The sequence below is a fragment of the Petaurus breviceps genome, unplaced genomic scaffold (assembly GCF_028583685.1).
Source record: "Petaurus breviceps papuanus isolate PSGF00001 unplaced genomic scaffold, PetGlider_PUasm1.0 98, whole genome shotgun sequence".
Lineage (NCBI taxonomy): Eukaryota > Metazoa > Chordata > Mammalia > Diprotodontia > Petauridae > Petaurus > Petaurus breviceps.
In genome coordinates this window covers 45,446,829-45,468,954 of record NW_027187460.1, presented here as the reverse complement: position 1 = coordinate 45,468,954, position 22,126 = coordinate 45,446,829, and the positions used below count along the sequence as shown (strand labels likewise).

Sequence of the window (22,126 nt, the reverse complement as noted above, 5' to 3'; positions counted from 1 at the left end):
AAGGAGCTATTTACACACAAATATTTATAAAAGTTCTTTTAGTGATGGCAAAGAGTTGGAAACTAAGGGATTCTCATACTATTATTATACTATAAGAAATGATGAGCAGAATTCTCTCAGAAAAAACTGGGAAGACTTAAATAAACTGAAGCAAAGCAAACTCAGCAGAACCGGGAGAACATTGTACACAGTAACAAAAGTATAATGAAGAACTGTGAATGATTTTGTTGTTCTCAGTAACATAAGGATCCAAGACAATTCCAAAGGACTTACTATGAAAAGTGCTATCCATCTTCAAAGAAAGAATGATGAAGTCTGAATGCAGATCAAAGCATAACTTTTTTAAAACTTTTCTTAGTTTTTCTGTAGTCTGTATTTTATTTCAAAATATGACTAATACAGATTTCTTTTGGTATGACTGCACACATATAACCTACATCAAACTGTTTGCAAAAGGATGGAAAGAAGAGAATTTTGAACTCAAATTTTTAAAACACGAATGTTAAAAATTGTTTTTACATATGGTTGGGAAAAATAAAATAAACTGGTAAAAATAAGTTCGATTGATAATCTTTACCACTTTTTAAAAGTAATTTGTCCCCTTCCTTAACAGATATTTTGATCACTTAATGTGGTTCACCCTTAGTCACAAAATGTCCAGCTAATATGGCTTATTATCATATTTTGTGGCATTACAGGGACTCTTTATTATTCTAATTATGAAGAAAATATATTTTATAGGTATATGACAATGAAAGCCCTTATTATCACGGAGATGAATATTAGAAAAAAACTGAGAGTAAAATATTTTTATAATAACAAGCTGTCATCCACATTCATTGAAACACAGAATTTGCAGGTAGGTTTCCAAAGCAATTGTTTTATGATTATTTCATTCATGTATTTAATTATATCCTATTTTTAATGGCATCAAAATATTAACCAGCTTGTTAACAAATAGGATGATTTTGGTATGCATTTGGAAAAGAACGAAATCTTGGAAGGAAACTGACATTTCATTATTTCACAAATTTTAAAATGCCTCAAACATTTAAAATGAGGATTTTATCCCAAGGCTGACCATCCAAATTTCATAGACATATGAGAACCAAGGCTCATTTCCTCCCTCCCATTAATACAGCTAGCTGAAATGATTTAAGTAAAAGTAGGTCATATGAGAATATTAATGAGAAATAACTCAGAAGTAGTTCTCTTTATGAAATAAGCAAGGTTCTTTTCTATTTTTCTATTTTCATTTCTTAAGAAAGAGAGATGGATCTTTCTTTTTCTGAGGAAGTCACTTTTTGTTTGTTTTATTGTTGTTGTTTTTTGCTTTTTAGAGGGGGTAAGGCTAGGCAACTTGGGTTAAGTGACTTGCCCAAGGTCATGCAGCTAGTAAGTGTTAAGTGTCTGAGGTTGGATTTGAACTCAGGTCCTCCTGTCAAGAAGAACTGTCAAGGGGAAAGAGTTGTTCTGCCTCACCCCCAAAAGGCAAAACTTGGAAGAGTAGGTAGAAGTTTCAAAGATCAAGATTTAGGCCTGAAGTAAGGAAAAGCTTCCTAGCAACTAGAGGTAGAATAGAATGGCCTACCTTGGCAGGTGGACCTAAACAAGAAGTCTTCAAAAATAACTACTTGTCAGGTATGTTTTAGAAAGGGCAGAAAGGTGATGTAATACATAGAGTGCTGGGCCTGGAGTCAGGTACAGTCATCTTTCTGAGTTCAAATCTGGCCTCAGACACTTACTAGCTGTGTGACCCTGGCTCCAACTTTAACATGGAGTTAAAAATCAAGAAATAGGCTGGAAAATGAGAAATCAATAACAAAAAGAACCTGACCATAGAAAGTTACTCTGGTGACAGAGAAGATCAAGACATGAACTCAGAAGATGACAATTTAAAACAACTACATGCAATGCTTCGTAGAAAAACATGAATTGGTCATAGTACCAAATGATAATTCCTAGAAAATCCCAAAAAGGATTTTAAAAGTCAAATAAGAGAAGTCAAGGAAAAAATGTGAAAAGAAATGACAGTAAAGCAAGAAAGGTTTGGAAACAGAGTCATCAGCTTGGTAAAAGAGGTACAAAAATACTGAAGAAAATAACATCTTATAAAACAGAATTGGCAAAATGGTAAAAAAGTCACAAAAATCCACCAAAGAGAAGAATGCCTTAAAAAGCAGAATCAGCCAAATGTAAAAAGATGTATAAAAGCTCACTGCAGAAAAGAAATCCTTTAAAATCAGAATCAGGCAAGTGGAAGCTAATGACTCTATGAGACACCAAGAAACAATGAAACATAATATAATCTATTGATTCTTTCTTGAATGAGATCCCACAGTGAAAACTCCCAGGAATATTATAGCCAAGTTCCAGAGCTCTCTAGTCAAGGAGAAAATACTGCAATCAGTCAGAAAGAAACAATTCAAAAATTGTGGAATCACAGCCAGCATCACACAAGATTTATTGGCTTCCATATTATACAATCAGAGAACTTGGAATATGATGTTCCAGAATTAAAAGAAGCAAGAATTGCAACCAAGAATAAGTTACCACACAAAACTGAAAGTAATTCTTCAGGGAGAAAATATATATATATATATTTAATTAAATACAGGACTTTCAAGCATTCCTGATGAAAAGATCAGAGTTGAATAGAAAAATCTAACTTTCAAATACAAGACTCAAAAGAAGCATAAAAAGGTAAACATGAAAGAGAAATCATAAGAGACTCAAAAAGGTTAACATATTTACATTCATATATGGGCATATGATAATAATAATTCCTAAAAACTTTGTCATTAGTAAGGCAGAAGGAATTGTTTGCCTTTTGTTTTTGAAAAGGATCAATGGCATCACGGGTTTTGTCTTGACTTGTGTGTGAATTGGATTTAAGTGAGTCAGAGATGACAAAGTCATCAGACTATCTCTTCCTTAGTCATCAAAGTCCAGTGGCAAGATAAAAGTCAGAACAACGGGCAATGGACTAGGATGCAATGGATAATCTTGGTATGTTCAGTGTCTGTCCAGGCTCTAATACACCAATTCTACAGGATTGGAAACAACATTTACTGATGGGGCTTGTTGGTTACCTTCATACTATTTTGGTCCTTCTGTGAAGACAGTTTACTGGGATGTGGCCACTGCATATGCTATTGTTTCTTGGAGTCACAAGTGAGAGTTGGGTGAATCAGGTAGACACCAACGGTGAATGAATATTCCTGAAAAGGGCTTGGGAGGCCCTCACAGAAGAGGCTGTAGTCCTCCTGAACACCACATATACCCCCACACTAGTATCTCTGCCAAGAAAACCCCAAATGTTGTCACAATGAATTGGACACGACTGAACAAAAACAAAAAGTTAGAAGTATACATGGAGGTTATGGGTGTGAAATGATAATGAGAAGATGATTTCAAAAACATAAAATTAAAGGGGTAAGCAAAAGGGATGCACTGGAAAAAGGGGGGAGGAAAAGGAAGAATAGGGAAAATTATTTCACACAAAAGAGATGGAAAAAGAAGAGCATTTACAATGCAGGGGAATATGGGGAAGAAGTAGCAGTCAATACTTGGAGTTTACTCTCAAAAGAATTGGCTAAAAAAGGAAATTACATACACACTGAGTTGGGTATAGAAATCAATATATATCTTATTAGGGAAATAGAAGGGGAAGGGAATAAGAGAATGGGTGGGGGGCTAACAGAAGACAGGGCAGATAAAGGGAGGTAGTAGTCAGAAGCAAAATAGACTTTTGAAGAGGGACAAGGAAAAAAGAGAGAGATAAACAGGGGAAATGGGATGGAGGTAAATACACTGTTAATAATCATAACTGTGAGTGGGAATGGGAAAAACCTCACTCATAAAATGGAAATAGCAGGCTGGATTAAAAACCAGATTTTAATAATATGTTACAGTGAGACACACAGAGTTAAAAATGAAGGGCTGGGGCAGAATCTATTATGCTTCAGGTGAAATAAAAAAATAGCAGGGGAAGCAATCAAAACTTCAGACAAAGCAAAAAAAAAAGAATTAAAAAAGACAGGAAAGCTTGTTGTTTTTGTTGCTCATTCTTTATTTTGAAGAAAACCAATGACATTACAAGGTGTGAATTGGATTTAAGTGAGGCAGAGTTGCACAAAATTGTCAGCCTCACTCTCTCTTCCAGAGTCAGGAGAGCACAGTGGCAAGCTAAAAATCATGATTAGTGGCAATCACACAGGTTGCTGTGGATGACACTGGCATCTTCAATGTCTGACCAAGTTCTACTCTACAATAGCTTACTTCAGCCTCCTTCGTGGTTTTTGAAACAAACCGTTCTAATACACCAATTCTACAGGCTTGGAAACAACATTTTGTTAAAACATACCATAGACAATGAAGTGATACCAGTACCAAAAATATGCACCAAATGGCATAGCATGCAAATTATTTTTTTTCATTCAATAAGCATTTATTAGTCATCTCCTATGTGTCAGGCTCAGTGCTAAGTGTTGGAGATACAAGTAAGAAAAAGAAAGACAGTTCCTGTCATCAAGACAGTTATAATCTAATGGAGGAAGAAGATACCCAAGAGGAACCTGGAAAGTGAAAGAGTAGGGCATGCCCATCAGGAGGTAGCCAGCATGAGGATATCATGCTGAAAACAAACAGATCTGTGGATGAAAAGTGGAGAATTCAGGTGCTAGACCTCTATAATGGAAAGTCCTTTTTATTCATTCATTCATTCACTTATTTATCTATCTATTTTTGGTTAGTTTATTTTTATTTTAAACTTAAATATAATACGATAGAAGGAAAAAAAACATTCCTATGTACACAAGCAGATCATTAGAGGATTCAATATAAAACAATAATTTCTATTTTAAGAAAATGTATATAATAAATAATACACCGTTTTCAAAACCGTCCAGCTTTTCTTTGCTTCTTTTGTTGGTTTTCTTTTGTTCTCTGCTGTTCAGTTTTACTTTATTTTCTCCTTCTATTCCCCCACCTCCCTAAAGAAGGCTATAACTGAGCATTGAGATTTTATATACATATATATGTATATATATAAATATATAGACACACACATCTGTATAAATATTTTATTAGGCATCTAGTCAAATCTCTTTATATTATAAAGACATATTTATAAACATACACATATACACTCACACATATGTAAGACCACACTATGCTTTTTTATTCCTATCATCTTCTTCTCTGAAGATAGATACCTTCCTTCATAAGTCCAAGTCTTTCCATGTTTTTCTAAATCAGCTAGCTCATTATTTCCTACACCACAGCAATATTTTAACCCAATCAAATCCTATCTGAGAGATTGTCTAGGAAAGCATTCCCCTCCCCCATTTTTCTGCATTCCTTCTATTCCTGGCTGCATAGGATTTATTTATACAAAAAATTTTAAATTAAATAATTGAAATTATCATCTTTACACTTCAACAATATTCTCTGTAATGTCAAGCAAGGGAGTATTTAGGGAATTTATTTAGTATTTAGCATCTTATTTTATTTCTTCAAGTGCCTTTGAGCTCTACCTGTGATTTGAAGGTGGGAGGAACTTGCTGACACAACAGGAATGGTGGAACAGGCAGAAGAACCAACATATAAAAACAGAAGCACAAACTGGAACACAGCAGAACTGGGAGAAAGCATAGCTGTGGTGCTGGCACTTTGCCTGTGTTGATGTTACTTTGTCAGACCCATCTGCTAATAGAGGATGTTGCTGCTGTTACAGAAGCCCTGGGACCTTACTGCTGGGTTCAGAAACCTTGAAAGAGGACTTTCTTGTTGTCTGTTTACAGAAGTCCTGGAAGAGGGTTTTACTGATGTTTTCAGAGGTTCTGGGACTTTACTGATGATCTGTATTGATTTCTCACACCCTGTTTGTGGGTCTGTGTTGATTTCACAGGCAGAAAGTGAATTGATGATGGTGCTGGCAATGTGTGTGAATGTTGCTGTGGTCCTGTTAAGCTTTGTCTTCCCAGAAACAGAAACTGCAAAGGGCTTGAGGTAGACTGATCACCATGAGCTTCAATATGGAAAGGGAACTGGACATGGAACTGGATGAGGAGCTGGACTAGGAGTTGGACCAGGAGCTGAGAGGTGCCTACCTGTGAAACCAGGTGACAGTTGGGTGAATTCAGGCAAGAGCTGGGAACATGGAAGAGGAACCATGGAATTTGGGAGTCAGCTTCTAGACAAGATGAAAGGACCTTTCCTTAGGTACTAAGTGCTGACTGACAACATCATGATTTACTGTGACTTAGGGGTGGGAGAACTTTGTACTTTGTACCCCTCAAGGATGATTGAGTTAAGGATGATTGGAAGCTAGTCTCCAATCAAGAAGAAAGAAGACTTTCTGACTGATGAGATTAAGACAATGTGACCTAGGGTTGGTAGACCTTTGTAACTTTGTATCCCTTAAGGATGATTTGCAACTTGAGGATGATTGCATTAAGAACTTATTGAATGATATCTTGTGTTTAAGAATATGTGGCCACTTCAGTGATAAGTTGTTATGTTGTCTCATTGTGAATGCTATACTTTTGTTTCTGTGAATGTTTTGCTTTAGTTTACTGCTGAATAGAGAGTTCACTATAGTATGTGATCAGAACCTTAGTGCTATTCATAGCAGCTGCTCTGGAGAGCTGCTCGTGCTTGGTTTTATACTCTCACCTTATAATATAGTTTAAAGTCTGATACTGCTAAATCTACTTCCTTTATATCTTTTTCCCTGGTTTATGTGAAGTCTCTGACCTTTTATTCGTACAAATAAACATTGTTATAATCTTTCTCAGTAATTTTTAATAATTTAATTAGGATGATTTTGAATAAATATATCAATTAGGTGAAACTGTAATTTAAAAAATTATATTGGCTTCACCTAGCCATGAACAGTAAACTATTACTTCAATTATTTAGATAAAAGTTTATAAAAAGTGTTTTCTGTTTATATAGTTCTTGTATCTGTTTTGGCAGGTATATTCTGAGAGTTTTTTTTTTTTACTGTCTAGACATATTTAATGGCCTAAAACAGTACTGAATAATACTGCTGACACATAGCGTAGTTTCTCTATTTTTCACTTCTGATTAAATCTATTTTAACTTTAACTTTAAGATCATGATTACTATCTCTGCCTTTTTTGCATACTAAATTCTACTCCTGCTCTTTATTTTGTCTTTGTGCATCTCTCTCATTTTTATAATGTTTCCTGAAAGTAATATATTGTTGAATTAAATTTTTTTAACCTGCTATCCATTTCTGTCTTATGGATAAATTCATCATTCTAAGTTATAATTACTTGTTATGTATTTCCTCATCTTTATTTTGCTTCACTACTCTTACCCTATTTATCATATCCCTCCTCACTCCTCCTTTTACTTCTACCCACTAATTTGTCTTCCTATTTCTTAACCCATTGACCTCTCCAAGAGTCCTTCCATTACCCTCTCCCCCTACCCTATCCCTCTGCCCTCATTTCTTTCTGAATGCAGGAGATTATTATACCCTTCCAGATATACATGTTGCTCACTCTTTAACATATTCCCAATGAGAGTAAGGTTCCAGAACTACCTATTCTACCTTTTACTAGCTTCTTCTGCATCATTTTTCTTTTTATGCATGATTTGTATGAGATAATTGCTCCTTTTATCTCTCCCTCCACAGCCTTATTTTGTTTTTTTAGAATCATTCCATTGTACTCAGCTCAGTCCGTGCCTTTCTTTCAAATTACCCAAATAATAATGACAATCATAGCAGTAATTTTCACATATATGAAGTAAACAATTTGACCTCATTGAACCCTCTATAATCAGTCTTTAATGTTTATCTTATATTTCTCCTGAACATTATATATTGAATTTTCCCTTAATTTCTGGGGGGTTTTTTTGTCACAAAACCTGAAAGTCTTTGAGTTAATTAAATGTTGATTATTTTTCATTCAGAATTATACTTAACTTTGCTGGGTAACTTAATCTTGGTCATAACCCCAGATCTTTTGCTCCATGGAAAAGGGTATTCCAAGACCTGTGATCTTTCAATGCAGTAACTGTTAGGTCTTATGTAATTCTTATTGTAGTTCCATAGTATTTAATCTTTTTTTTGTTCCTTCTAATATTTTCTCCTTAACCTAGAAACTTCAAAACTTGGGATCTCTTTCACTTGGCAAATGGTAGATTTTTTTCCTATTCCTATTTTGTCTTCTTGTTCTAGAACTTCTGGACAATTTTCCTTGATAATTTCTTGTAATGTTATGTCAAGATTCTTTTTCTTAAATCTAATTTTCAGGTAGTCTGACTATTCTTAAATTATTCCTCCTTGATCTGTTCTCCAGATAATTTGTCTTTCTGATGAGATGTTTCATCTTCTACTTTTTCATCCTTTTGATTTTTTTTATATGATTTCTTGGTGTCTTAGAACATTATTAGTTTCCCCTTGCCCAATTCAAGTTTTCAAGGAATTATTTTCTTCCTTAAGTTTTTGATTCTCTATTCCCAATTGTTGACTTTCATTTCATAATTTTATTGATCTTGAATTGCTCTTATTTTTTCTAATTTTTCCTCAATTTCTCTTATTTGATTTTTAAAGTCCTTTTTCAGTTCTTCCAAGAACTCCTTTTCCCCTGGGGTCCATTTGATGTTTCTCGCTGAAAAATTAGTGACTTTCTTTTGTTTTAGTTCCATTATCTTCCTCTGAAAATGAATCCAGATCTTCTCTATTCCCATAGTAGCTATCTATGATTGGGCTCTTTCACTTTTGCTTACTCATTTTTATTTGTTTATTTTTGTTTTATTTTGTTTTCTTTTTAGAAGCTATTAAAGTAATTAAGTTGTAGTTCTGAGTTATGTGGAATGATGCCCCAAGGCTTAGATCCTTCTTACTGTTGTTTTTTTGAGGTCTGTCTTGGGGTCCAACCTTGGGCTCTTCTCTACACTCCCAAGCCACAGCAAGGGTCCCCAGTCACAGTGTTCTGCAAATGATCTTGCTCCCTACAGTCCCTCTAGTGACTGCAAACTACAGCTGTCCTCTCTGCTCAGGAACTGAAAGCGGGGACTCAGCTCTGCTGTAAGTGCCCACAGCCAGCAGGGTCTCTGCCCATAACTACTGGTTAGCACATGTTTGCTTGACATCCTTTGACAGTAGAAGGCCCTTTAATCTTCTCTTACTCAGCTTTTAGATCCCCTTACTGTAGGGGAGATGAATGTTTCTAAGGCTGTGTCTGCCTCTCAATCCAGCAGCCAAAAGAGCTTGTTTGTTTTTTTTCTGTAGTCAGCCTGTTGGTGTTTGCACTTCACTGAGACCAAACCTCAGCCCCTGGATGTTGGGTCTTTCCCAGGGTGTCCTCAAATTGTTTTAAAAGATAACTGATTTACCCTGTGTTTATTTCTACTTGGAGTTGATGTTCTGTTTTTTGTTTTGCTTTGCTTTGTTTTTGTGGAGGAAATTTGCATGCAGTTTCTTAAAAGAAAAGTTAGATGAGTTATATAGGAAGAAATAGACAATAATACTATACTGGTGGGAGAACCTCAAATTTTTCCTCTCAGAGCTTGATAAATATAACCAAGACAAGAGAGTTCAGGAGATAAGTAGAATTTTGGAAGCTAGACATGGAGAAAATTGAGGAGAAAAATTGGAGGAAATTGAAAGGGTAATGAAAGGAATATACCTTTTTCTCAATGAACATGTACTAAGCAAAACTTAACCACATATTCAGTGATAAATACCTCACAGCTAAATGAAGAAAAGCAGAGCTATGAAATTCATCCTCTTCAGATCATAACACAACAAAAATTACATTCAGTAAAACTTGGTAAAAAACATTGATTAAAATGTAATCAGAAATTAAATAATCTAATCCTAAAGAATGAGTAGGTCAAAGAACAAATCATAGGAAAAATAATTAATTTTACTAAAGAGAATGACACCAATAACACAACATGCCAAAATAAATGAGATGCACGCAAAACAGTATTTAAGGTAATGTTTATATTTTTAAATGCTTATACCAATAAAATACCAAAAAAAGAAAAGCAGGCCAATAAATTGGGCATTCAAATAAAAAATAATAGAAACAAAGGACTAATAAAACACCAAATCTGAAATCCTGAAAATCAAAGGAGAAATTAATAAAACTGAAAGTATGAAAACAATTGAACTAACAAATAAAACAGGAGCTGATCTTATGAAGAAAAATAAAACAATAAAATAGATAATCCTTTGGCTAATTTAACTTAAAAAAACAGAAAGGAGAAAACCAAATAACCAGCATAAAAATATAAAGGTGACACTACCAATGAAGATGAAATTAAAGCAATTATCAGGAGCTATTTTGGCCAATTATGTGCCAAAAAAACTGACAATCTAAGTGAAATAGCTAAATATTTACCAAAATATTAACTTTCCAGATTAATGGAAGAGTAAACAGATTAAAATACTTAGAGTGTCCTTGCTAGACAAAACCAGGAATTATGTAAACACAGTTACAAAACACATTTCATAAAAATATATAAATAATTGGAGAAATATTAATTGCTCATAGGCAGGTTAAGCCAATGTAATAAGTATGACATTTCTACCTTAATTTGTTTAATTATTTGGTGCCATACAAATCAATTTCTTAAAAAAAGTTATAGGGGTGGCGAGGTGGCACAGTGAATAGAGCACCAGCCCTTGGGTCAATAGGACCTGAGTTCAAATCCATCCTCAGACACTTGATACACTTACTAGCCATGTGACTTTAGGCAAGTCACTTAACCCCAACTGCTCTCCAAAAAGCAAAAAAAAAAAAACCCCAAAAAACTATAGAGCTAGGAAAATAATAACAAAATTTATCTGGAAGAACAAAATGTCAAAGAATATCAAGGGAATCAATAAAAAAATTAAGGAAGGTCACCTATCAGTACCAGATTTCCAATTGTATTACAAAGTGGTAATCATTAGAACAATCTGGTCTTGACTGAGAAATAGAGAGGTGGATCAGTGAAAAAGATTACATACACAATACACAGTAATAAATGACCATAGGAATCTAATTTTTGGCAAACCTAAATACTCAACATTTTGAGACAAGAAAACACTACTTGACAAAAAATTGCTAGAAAACCTGGAAGGCAGTTTAACAGAATCTAGGTGTGGACCAACATCTCATATTGTATAGTGAGATAAAGGCAAAATTGATACAAGATTTAGACACAAAGGGTGATACCATAAACAAATTAGGGGATAATGAAATATTTAACTGTCCGATTTATGCAAAAGGGAAGAATTTATTACCAAACAAGTGATATACAGCAACTCGGGTTACAAAATAGATAATTATTAGTACAATATATTAAAAAAAGTTTTATGCAAATTTTGTTTCAGCCTATCATGATTCCATGCAATTATTTTTTTTTCTTTTGAAGGGGGAAGGCAAGAAAATTGGGGTTAAGTAACTTGACCAAGGTCACACAGCTAGTTAAGTATCGAGTATCTGAGGTCATATTTGAACTCAGGTCCTTCTGACTCCAGGGCCAGTGTTCTATTCAACTATGCCACCTAGCTGCCCCTGTTTCCATGCAAATCTTAACTTTATAAATGTGCTCCTTTGTGAAAAGTTATGGGGTTTCATTTTCCTGAGTGAATGAACATTACAGTATTGCAACATATACTGGGCAAATAACAAGCCTATTCTTCATTCAAATGAATAGTTTTTTTTTTCAGTGTACTCTTACCTTATTTCTCTTTCTTATTTTTCCTCAACCATTGTTAAGAATCATGTAATCATTCTTAGGGTAAGTTAACTTGTATGTTGGTGTCTGTCCATTAAAACTTCTGTCCCTCCTAATCTATTAGTTGTGCTTTCATTGCCTTGTTGCAGACATAAGTTTTATCCCATCAAGGTTATTTATGAGACAATTACCACATCATGTTAAAATTTCAAGGTCACTTTGTCTGCTTTTTCTGTTCTTTGCTCCATTACATAAACATCTATGGCTATACTGTTTCTGATTTACTTCCCTATTAATTTCAACTGATAATTACTGGGTACTTCTTCCACTATTCTTGCTTATACACACACACACACACATCTATATATATATATATATATATAATACATACTGATAAAGTATTAAAAGTGTTGTCATTTAACACTGATTAATTTTATTAAGTTCATTATTCATTTTTTTTCTGAAATCAACAGAAAACTGAGAACAATGTGTTGTTTAAAAATCTACTCCTTACCATGACAACTTGGTAATGCTCTGTTCCAGCCAGGTCTTCCGTCATCTCCCATGATGCAAGTAAGTGTTGAATATCCTTGAAGAACATAACCAGCATCACAATAATATGTGACTGTTGAGCCTAGCTTATAATCCATTCCAAGTCTGGTGCCATTCATTATATTTCCTGGGTCAAAGCAGGATTCACGTAGTTTTGCTGTAAAATAACATACATATAATTGGAATAACATAGTACATCAAATAGGTGTAATAGGAGAAAATGTGATGCAAGCAAAGAAGATATCCAGCAAACTGCTATGAGAAAAATAAAAGATAGTCACCCACTATCAAGTCCATTTCTGTCCACTAATGTCTATTCTGGGACTCTTGAGAATAATACTGCTTCTGCCTATATGTTGTAGTTATGAAAAGGTTTCTGCCAGTAAAAACAAAAACAAACCACAGCCTACATAGAAATACATTCTATTTCAAAGATGAGCAGAACAGAAATGAGCAAATTAACAAATACAATATCTGTTTATATACATAGACTCAGACACAGATGCGTGCACACACACACACATATACACACAGTTTTCTATGGAATTCATTTGATCATTAGGAGAACTAAAGAAACACCAGAACATTTAGAAATTATAAAGATAAGGAAAACACTTAGGTGAAGCTTGATATTCTATTATCTGTTAAACAATCACAGAATAACAAGTGGATAAGCAACAAATGACAAATGGAAAGGTTTAACTGATAGCTGGGAATCAAGTTGCATCATAGTTATGCCATTTCAGAAAGTAGTGCTTTTAGGAATATTTTAAATCACAAAGGGATTTCCAAGGAAGAAAACTGATTATTATTATTTGATTAATATGTTAATATGTTAAAAATCAAATTGATCTGATGAGAAAAAAATAATTTACACAGAATTCTAAAACCTTTAGATTATTTAAAGTGTTAACTAACATACCAAAAAAGTCTGTGAAATAAAAGAAAAACAAATCAATTCTTTAACAAATATTTATTAAGCATCTCTTACGTGACAGGCACTATTCTAAGCACTAGGGCTATAAATACAAAGAATGAACCAATCCCTACCCAGAAAGAGCTTACTTTCTAATGGCATACTAAGGAATATATCAATATTTCCATGGATCTATGATTTCAGCTGTGTATTGCTTCCAATGGCACAGATCACAAAGTATTCTACAAAAATCTTCACCCTGTCTTTCTATAAATGTCCCATGAGGACCAACTCCCCAAATCTGAGAGCGCCTTTCTAGGTCTTTTACCATTACAAGTTTTGGGGTTATTTTCTTTTTCTTCTGCTTCTAGGAAGATCTTAGGGTTTTTGAAAACAAAATAAAATTCTCTAATGCTATCCAGTCTGTTCTGTTTTCCATATTTAATTCTAAACCTATTGTCTCCATGAAGCATCAATTCAAGATCTATGTACTGATAGACAAAACAAATGAGCAATCAGATCATCTGTATATTGTAATTGGTACAATAAGTACTCCACTTTCTTGGCTATCCGTGTGTTTACTTGTACTCTTTTTAGTGGTTGTAAATCTCATTCTAGAATACCTATTATGTTTCTGAATTTCACAGAATCAGAACTTATTTATCTTGACGATATTTAGTCCTTATTAGAGAGTACATAAGTGTATCAAATAGTAGAATGCAAGGGCTATTTTTTCCTGGTTTTTATCTCTATTTCTAGCTCAATGCCTTGCATATAAAGACACTCAATATATTTTTACTGAATTAATTTAGCAGAAATATATAGATTCATTTGTGTGTGTATGTGTGTGTAGATAGATAGACGGATACATAGATACACAGATTGATTAAAAAGATAGATACTGAACTGGGCCTAAAATTAAATAAGATGAGGAAAGCATTCACTATCGCACTGGGTACATTTAGCTGAGCTTTTCAATAATTCCAACTTCTCCTTAAAAAAAAAGTCCATCTTTCTAACATCTTTAGTCTTCCAGTGATACAAACAACAAATTTCATGGAATTATTTTTAAAATGAACACTATTTTATTCATTTACTTTTCTTTTCATGTATTTTTAATCTGAAATGATTTGCATAGCTTTGGATCTTGTTTAGGAGGTTCTACAATGTTCTGCAGCTTGATTATCATCAACACAATAACACCTGCATACAGGAGAATCTAAAGACTTTCACTGTCTATATAGAAACACTTTTGTACATGGATTCTTTTTTTTTTTTGGAGGGGAGAATGCAAAGCATTTGGGGTTAAGTGACTTGCCCAAGGTCACATGGCTAGTAAATGTTGTGTCTGAGGCCAGATTTGAACTCAGGTCCTCCTGACTCCAGGGATGGTACTCTATTCACTGTGCCACCTAGCCACCCCTGTACATGGATTCTGCACTGGCTATGTCCTACAATAATGGCAAACATCTTTGGTAAGTGGATGTCTCCCAATGTTTTACTTCTGCTTGACAATAATAATCAAAGTGTTATAGAAAATAGTTCCCTGTTGTTTTATCTTTAAAGAAATCTTATTAGATTTTAACATATATACATATAACTATATAAAACTATACATATATGTACATATATGCATATATATATATGAAGAGAAGAGTACCTCATTGAAAACAAGTTTTTAAGGCTATATTATTTGATGTATGTATACCAAATACATATACATAGAGAATTTCACACACACACACACATCTCCTCCTCCTCCTAAAAAAGATCCATAGTCACCCAAAAATTTCAGCCTAAAAATCTACAGAAGGAAAACCAAGTAGATGAAAAATGTTGTTGGTTTTTAAACAATTATTTGGAATTTGGAGAGTGACATAATTCGCAGTCATATAACATCACTGGAAAAGATAGCTATCTATAGAGGCAACAAACAATAAGCAGAACTCATCCATTGTACCTTTCAGCTGATTATGTGTAAAGATGTGGTTTTCTACAGAATATAATTTGTGAAATCTTACCTATTCTCTTTTCTTACCTTCATTAACAACGTCCTAACTACAAACGTTGACTATTCTTATAAAGACTTTCTAGAGATACAAAAGTAGGCATATGGTTCAGCAGTCACTGATTAGTTGATTTTCCCCTCCTTAGTGGTATCAATAATCTATTCTTCACCCCACCTCGCCATATATGTAGACTATAATCTGATATTCTTTCCTCATTCAGATATTTTGAGAACCTCAATGCTTTCAAAATTGAGTCACTTTTAGTCATGATCCAATTCTGTTTATATCTGGTCTAATCTAGTGATTTTTCAAATTTATTCTCTTTGCTGTTATTTATTTCCTTATGGAACATACTGACGATTGCTATGTTAGTGGTTAAATGTTACTGCTGGATAAAATAGCCTGCCATCTTTACTGATAGGACAGAAGGCTTCAACATAGAATTAAGTATAGTTTTATATTTTTATTTCATATACTGCCATGTATAAGTAAGTCATTATGTTTTTGTCATTTCTGTATTTAGCTAGATTTCTGTTCAAACAGGAAACATGGTCTGTCAACCAGTTCTCTATTCAAAGATTTTTTTTTCATGTTAGAGATCATAGGAACCTTAGAGAACATCTAATCTAATCCCTTTACTTCACTAATGAGGAAACAAACCCAGAGAGCTTAAATCTTTTGCCCAAGGTCACACAGGCAAAAAGTGGCAGAGCTGGGACTCTAACTCTGGCAGGTCCCACAATTCCAATTCAATTATACTTTCTATTGTAACACAATGCCTCCCCATTCTACAATGAAGTGCAGCAACTGTATCTAAAAACTACTACATTCATGTGTTTACCCCATACCCTATCACTTGACTTGTTACTATATTCATTTCCTTAATCATTTAAGCCTTGGCATCCATACCAGTTTGTTAAATATTACTTTTGTAACAAAGTAGAAAGACATTTTCCTCATAAACAGTTATTCACATCTCTATATAATTCAAACTCTGTAACCTCCCAGAATTAAATATAAACAATTAAATCATTAATATTTATATAGCACTTTTAGTTTTGCAAAGATATAAGAAGATATGTGCTATGAAATACCCATTTTGAAGATCAAGAAATAGACAAAGAGAGGTGAAGTGATTTTTCCAAAGTCACAGACCTGGTAAATATTTGAGGCATGATATAAATTCAAGTCTTTTTGATTCCAAGTCCAGGACTCCACTAAACCACCTACTGGTTACATATACTAACAATGTAATAAAATAACAATACAAATACATAAATAATTATTTATAATTTTTGACCAAAGAGATCACAATTTCCTCAAATTGTGACTATGGCTCCACATGACTTCTCATTCACTTCTGAAATCACAATAACAACAGTTCAGGATTAAAATTAAATTTTGTTCTCAACAGTTCTATTCACAGCCTTTGAAATATAAAGATTAAATGAGTTCTATAAGGAAATAAAGCTTTTTTCATTTTCTTTCTAACTTTTCTATTATCCCTCAATCTCTTTTTTTTTTTAGGGAAATTGGGGTTAAGTGACTTGCCCAAGGACATACGGCTAGTTTTGTGTGTGTGTGTGTGTGTGTGTGTGTGTGTGTGTTGTGTCTGAGATGGGATCTGAATCCAGGTCCTCCTGACTCCAGGCCTGGTGCTCTATTCACTGTGCCACCTAGCCGCCCCATCCCTCAGTCTCTTTACAGACTCATTCCCCATAGAATTCTCTTTATTTCTTCAAAATATAAGTAAAAACATTCTCCAAAGAAAATTTTTTTTCTTACATTCTTTTCTCTTTCTTCTTCAGTTTCTCTCAAAACTTCCTCATTAAGTCTCTCTCCTAAATCTTTCAAAACTGCCATCCTAATGACCAATTCCTCAACATTCCATTTGTCTTTTAAAGCTACAGTAATAATATTATTAGTCTCTTGTAGGAATTGTTAGAATTTGTGTGTTTGAGTAGCATTACTAGTGGAATTCTATAGAGGATTATGGAAGAAAAATTTGAGTTACTACAAATTAGATTCATTAGATCAAGATAAAGATGGAATCAATAAATTCAACTATTTTCAGAGTCTCAGTCTTGGTGAAGAAAACTGACAGACCATCTATTTCAACTTTTATATGAACAAGAATACCATTTGTAGTATTTCATAAAATAAATCACCTCCCCAAGGCAGTCCATTCTACTTCTGGAAAGCTTATTATTGGGAAGGGGTTTTTTGTTTTCTTGTTTTGTCTTTCCCTTACATTAAACTGAATGTCTTTCTCTGCAATTTCAACATACTATTGTTCATTTTGACCTCTGTAACTAAGCAAATCAAGTTTCTTTTACATGATAGCTCTTCAAACACTTCACACTTTCTCAAAAGTTTTTTCTCCTCTAGTTTGAGTACTCAATTTACTTCAATCATCCCTCAAACGATATGTGTTCCAATCTTCTCACCCTATTCTGAACCTATTCTATTTTGTCTTTCTAAAATGTCACACCCTTAATTGAAAACATTAGTGCAGATATGTGTAGTACAGAGTACAATAGAATTAATTCCTTCCATACTGCTGCCATGCTTTTCAATACAACTAAAGACTATAGTGTTCTTATGAATATTATTTTTTTAAAGCAATTGGGGTTAAGTAACTTGCTCAAGGTTACACGGCCAGTTATTATTTCTGGGTGTGGTGCTGAGTATCTGAGCCCGGATTTGATCCAGGTCATCCCGACACTGGAGCCGGTGCTCTTACTTGCTGTGCTACCTGGCCGCCCCTCTTATGAATATTATTTACCTAGGTTCTGGGTAAATATAATAGTACGGGGCCAAGGATAGGTCCTTGAAACATTCTATAAGATACCACCTTCCAAGTCAACCAAAGTCTAGTAAGTTGGTTATTGAAGACTTTCTGTGTGTGTGTGTGTTTGTGTGTGTGTGTGTGTGAGAGAGAGAGAGAGACAGAGAGAGAGAGAGAGAGAGAGAGACAGAGAGACACACAGAGAGAGACAGAGACAGAGAAGGGAGGGGAGGGAGGGGAGGGAGGGAGAGGGAGAGGAAGAAGAAGAGGAAGAGGAATAGAGAGAAGGATGAAGACATTTTTTAAACAACAACTTCTTGTTTAGAAAATGGGGATTTTGAATTTATCTCTGTGATTAAAAAAAAAATCCAGTCTTCTAGAAAAGAAGAGAGATTGGTTAGGCATCACCATCTTTGAACTGCAGGTACACATACCTAAGGTCAAAAGCACATAAATCCTAGACCTAGAGTTTGAATTTCAGGCCTAGAGAAAAAAGATTTAATCATAAAATGTCTCTTGGAGAAAAAAGAAAAAAACAAAAAAGAAAACAAAACAAAATCCTATGGCTCTTACACAAGTTCCCATTAGGAGAACAAAGCCAATGAGTTCATAGAAATGAAAGTACATTGAAATGTGGTTTTCTTACTAAGTTCCAATGCCAAATGTATGCTTGATTATTTTACAGAGAATTCACACAAAGAAGATTCTCATATTGTGATCAAAAGAAGTGATACTAGGACACATTGACAGTCTCTCTGAAGAACTCTGGAACTGATCACATGACATGGGGGAAACTGACAAAGAACCACACAGCATGGCATGCTGGCATCCAAGAAGGTGCTGTGCTCTTTGAGTGCAGCACAACTACAGTAACTCAAAAGAAACATGAGATATGAGAATTTAGAGACATCTCCACACCAAACGTTCGTGTGGACTATCTATGCCCAGCCTGTGGTAGATATTCTTTGTTCATATTGGTCTGATCAGCCACAGGTGAACACATTGTATTTTGATTCCAACATAGTAATGTCATGTTGGTCCTCTTCAAGAATGTAGGACAACAGCCAACCAACATTTCTCACAAGGAAAATGAACATGACTTTGCTAAAGGGGCAACTCTCATGACTTTCTAGTGATTTCATGTCCTTGGACTTGTACATACATCGAATGTAGTTGTACAACCCTGAGGGGTAAGAATATCCAGAAGGGAAAGCTACTAAATGGCTAGACACACAACATCCTGATCTTTGAACCTGCATTTTTTGTATGTCTTTGTGCCCCCATGTCATTTGTTCGGTCCTTTGCTCTATTTCTAGCAATGCAGTCTTTGTACCAAGAAGCTCATGAAGCCCTGAACTCCCCATCTTTATACATAAGGATGGCAAATACTTCTCTTAAACTTATGGTTGTAAGACATTGACCTTTTAGGAAGGACTCTTACACAGTAAAGCATTTTTTTTCTATGAGTGATATATTTAAATGCCAGCTTTTAGACAACTATTTGGGATCTAACACACACATTTCTGTATATGTATGGGGGTCCACATATGAAATATTTCTAAAATTTAAATTTTTCTTCAAAAAATCTAGTCCATTAGACAGACATGTAATTGAGTGTGTTCTTTAAAATATATCTGCCAAAGCCACACCATTACACATACATATAAATAAAAACACATGGAAATACACATATGTATACACATACATGTATGCGCATATACACACATATACATGTATGCATACATACATATTGTATATGTATAATTATTTGTGTACAAATTAGGTTCTCCTACCTTTAGAAAGTTACAAAAATTCCAGCCTAAGAAGTCTTTTTATTTCTTAATTGGTCATTTTCTTAAGATGCATTAGCAAAATAGTTCTTCTTTAAAAATCACTAAAACACTTGTTTGGAAAAAAAATATTCAACTACCAATAAATACCAAACTACCATAAAAACAGAAATAAAACATGCATAAATCTAATAAATAGAAAACTATAGATCTTACTTGATTTATCCTTTAAAAATCCATAATCACATTATAAAATATTCTCTAAAGTAAGTTGATGTTTATGGGTAAATAAATATTTACACCCAAATACATATAATCTATATACTGAATTATAAAAATACATAAATAAGACTTTTTAAAAATTCCCTAATTATTACTGTTACATGTTGTGTTAATATGTGGGATCTTATTTTAAAACACCTTAACATTTACACAAGTTATTTTACATTGTATAATTCCATTCCTATTCTTATACTATGATTTTTTAATACATTGATACTTCCATGGAACCATGAATTCTTCAGTATTGGACACTCCCTTCACTAGTACAAAGAATCACTCCTTCATATTTTTAATCAGATACAATAATTAATCATGTCTTTCCAGAAATCATCTTCAGTGGAGCCAAATTACGTATTTTGTGAGTTCTGTGTAGGGCTCTGATATGCAACTCTTCTCCCTTCTCTACTGCTTCGTGACAAGCCAACATCCTTTTATGATCATATGTTTCCTTGAAGGCATTGCAAGTCATTGTTAGTAATAGTTCTCCTCACATTCATACCCATCTTGCATCTTTTCATTACTCTTTAGATCACCTGCAATTCTGTTTATAAGAAGCCTTTGGTGTCTCATGATTTACAGCCACATAGCACCATCAAGAAAATATTCATTAAAAAAAAAAACAGAAGAAAAATATATTCATTTGTGGGAACAAGCAGCTTGAGCTTACTGAAAGTACTATGCAATTACATAAATGTAGCTTGATCTCTTTCTTCTATTTAATTCTTTCCCTAGGTCATTATCCATCTGTAATTCATTATACCTCCTAATTATCTAAGAGATAGATACTTTTAGACTAATTCAATGGGCTATCTATTCAACTAATTTCTATAAACTATAATATGTGCTTTGTTTTTGTATAGTGGTGACCAGCTGAATGGTTATGAGTTTCAATGAAAAAGATTTTCAATATTCTCTTTTAACTCAGTAGAGAAATTCTCCATGACATTGGCAAAAGGGTTAGGTAACCATATGTCTTCCTATTTTATAACTCCTTTAGTGTCAAATTCAGAAAATTATCAATCAAAGTTATCTCCATGATCTTATCTGTCAGAGGCTAATTTTATCACATGATCAAATACATCTTTTTTGAGTCAAGACTTTAAGGCAATATTTTGACAAATTAAATTTTAAAAACCAAACCATAAATATTAGATAACAAACAGTAGGATTTCTTCCTGCACTTCTCGTAGTTGTAAGACTACAAATATATACTAGGTATAAATATGTAAATCATCTAAGAAAAGCTTTTTGTCAACTTTTTATGTTTTCATCAGATATCCTCAACGGGTGGACTCACATATCTTACAAAGATTTTCCAATAATGAAAAAAGTGGGCTGGTGACTTTGATGACTTCTTGATAATTTTTTTTTCCTGGTCAAAAGTATCTATGTGTTCAAGCACTCTCTCCAACACACCCATTTTCCCCTCCTTTATAAAAGTACTTCCTCACACACCTCTTTTACATGAGAACATTTCCCCCATTCTACTCCTCCCTTCCCCCTCCTCCTAGTATATCCCTCTTTTTCACCCCTAGATTATTTTAATTTTTTTTGAAATCATTCCATTACAGTGATCTCACACTCATGCCCTTTATGTATACTCCTTCTTACAACCCTAATAATGATAAAGTTCTTAGCAGTTACTGGTATCATCTTCTCATATAGGAATGTAAACAATTTTTTTAACTTTCTTAAAGTTTCTTGATTTTTTTAGTCTATATTTTCTATTTTTTCTTTTTAAATACATAACAAGAAAATAAAAAGAAACATAAACTTAAACATAAAATAAGAAAGGAAAAAAATGGTATGTGCAAAGCAGATCATAGGAGAGCATTCAAAATATACAGCAATAACTTATCATTTCAAGAAAGCCTATATATTAAATACCATATGTTAACTTGAAAGCTGTCCACTTTTTCTTTGCTTCTTGTAGTTTTTCTTTTGTTCTCTGCTATACACTTTTTATTTTGGTCTTCCCCCCCGCTTCTTTCCCTGTATCCACCACCCCAAAGGTACAATTAAGCATAGATAGATAGATAGATAGATAGATAGATAGATAGATAGATAGATAGATAGA

General features: G+C 33.8%; 1 protein-coding gene across 1 annotated transcript in view; it reads right to left on the bottom strand.

Moving 5' to 3' along the window:
- CSMD3 (CUB and Sushi multiple domains 3) overlaps positions 1–22,126 on the bottom strand; it is a 795,885-nt gene that overhangs the window by 316,372 nt on the left and 457,387 nt on the right. The window contains exon 23 of the mRNA XM_069081309.1: positions 12,227–12,421. Coding sequence (XP_068937410.1) covers positions 12,227–12,421 — 195 coding nt within the window. The remainder of the gene's footprint in view (positions 1–12,226; positions 12,422–22,126) is intronic.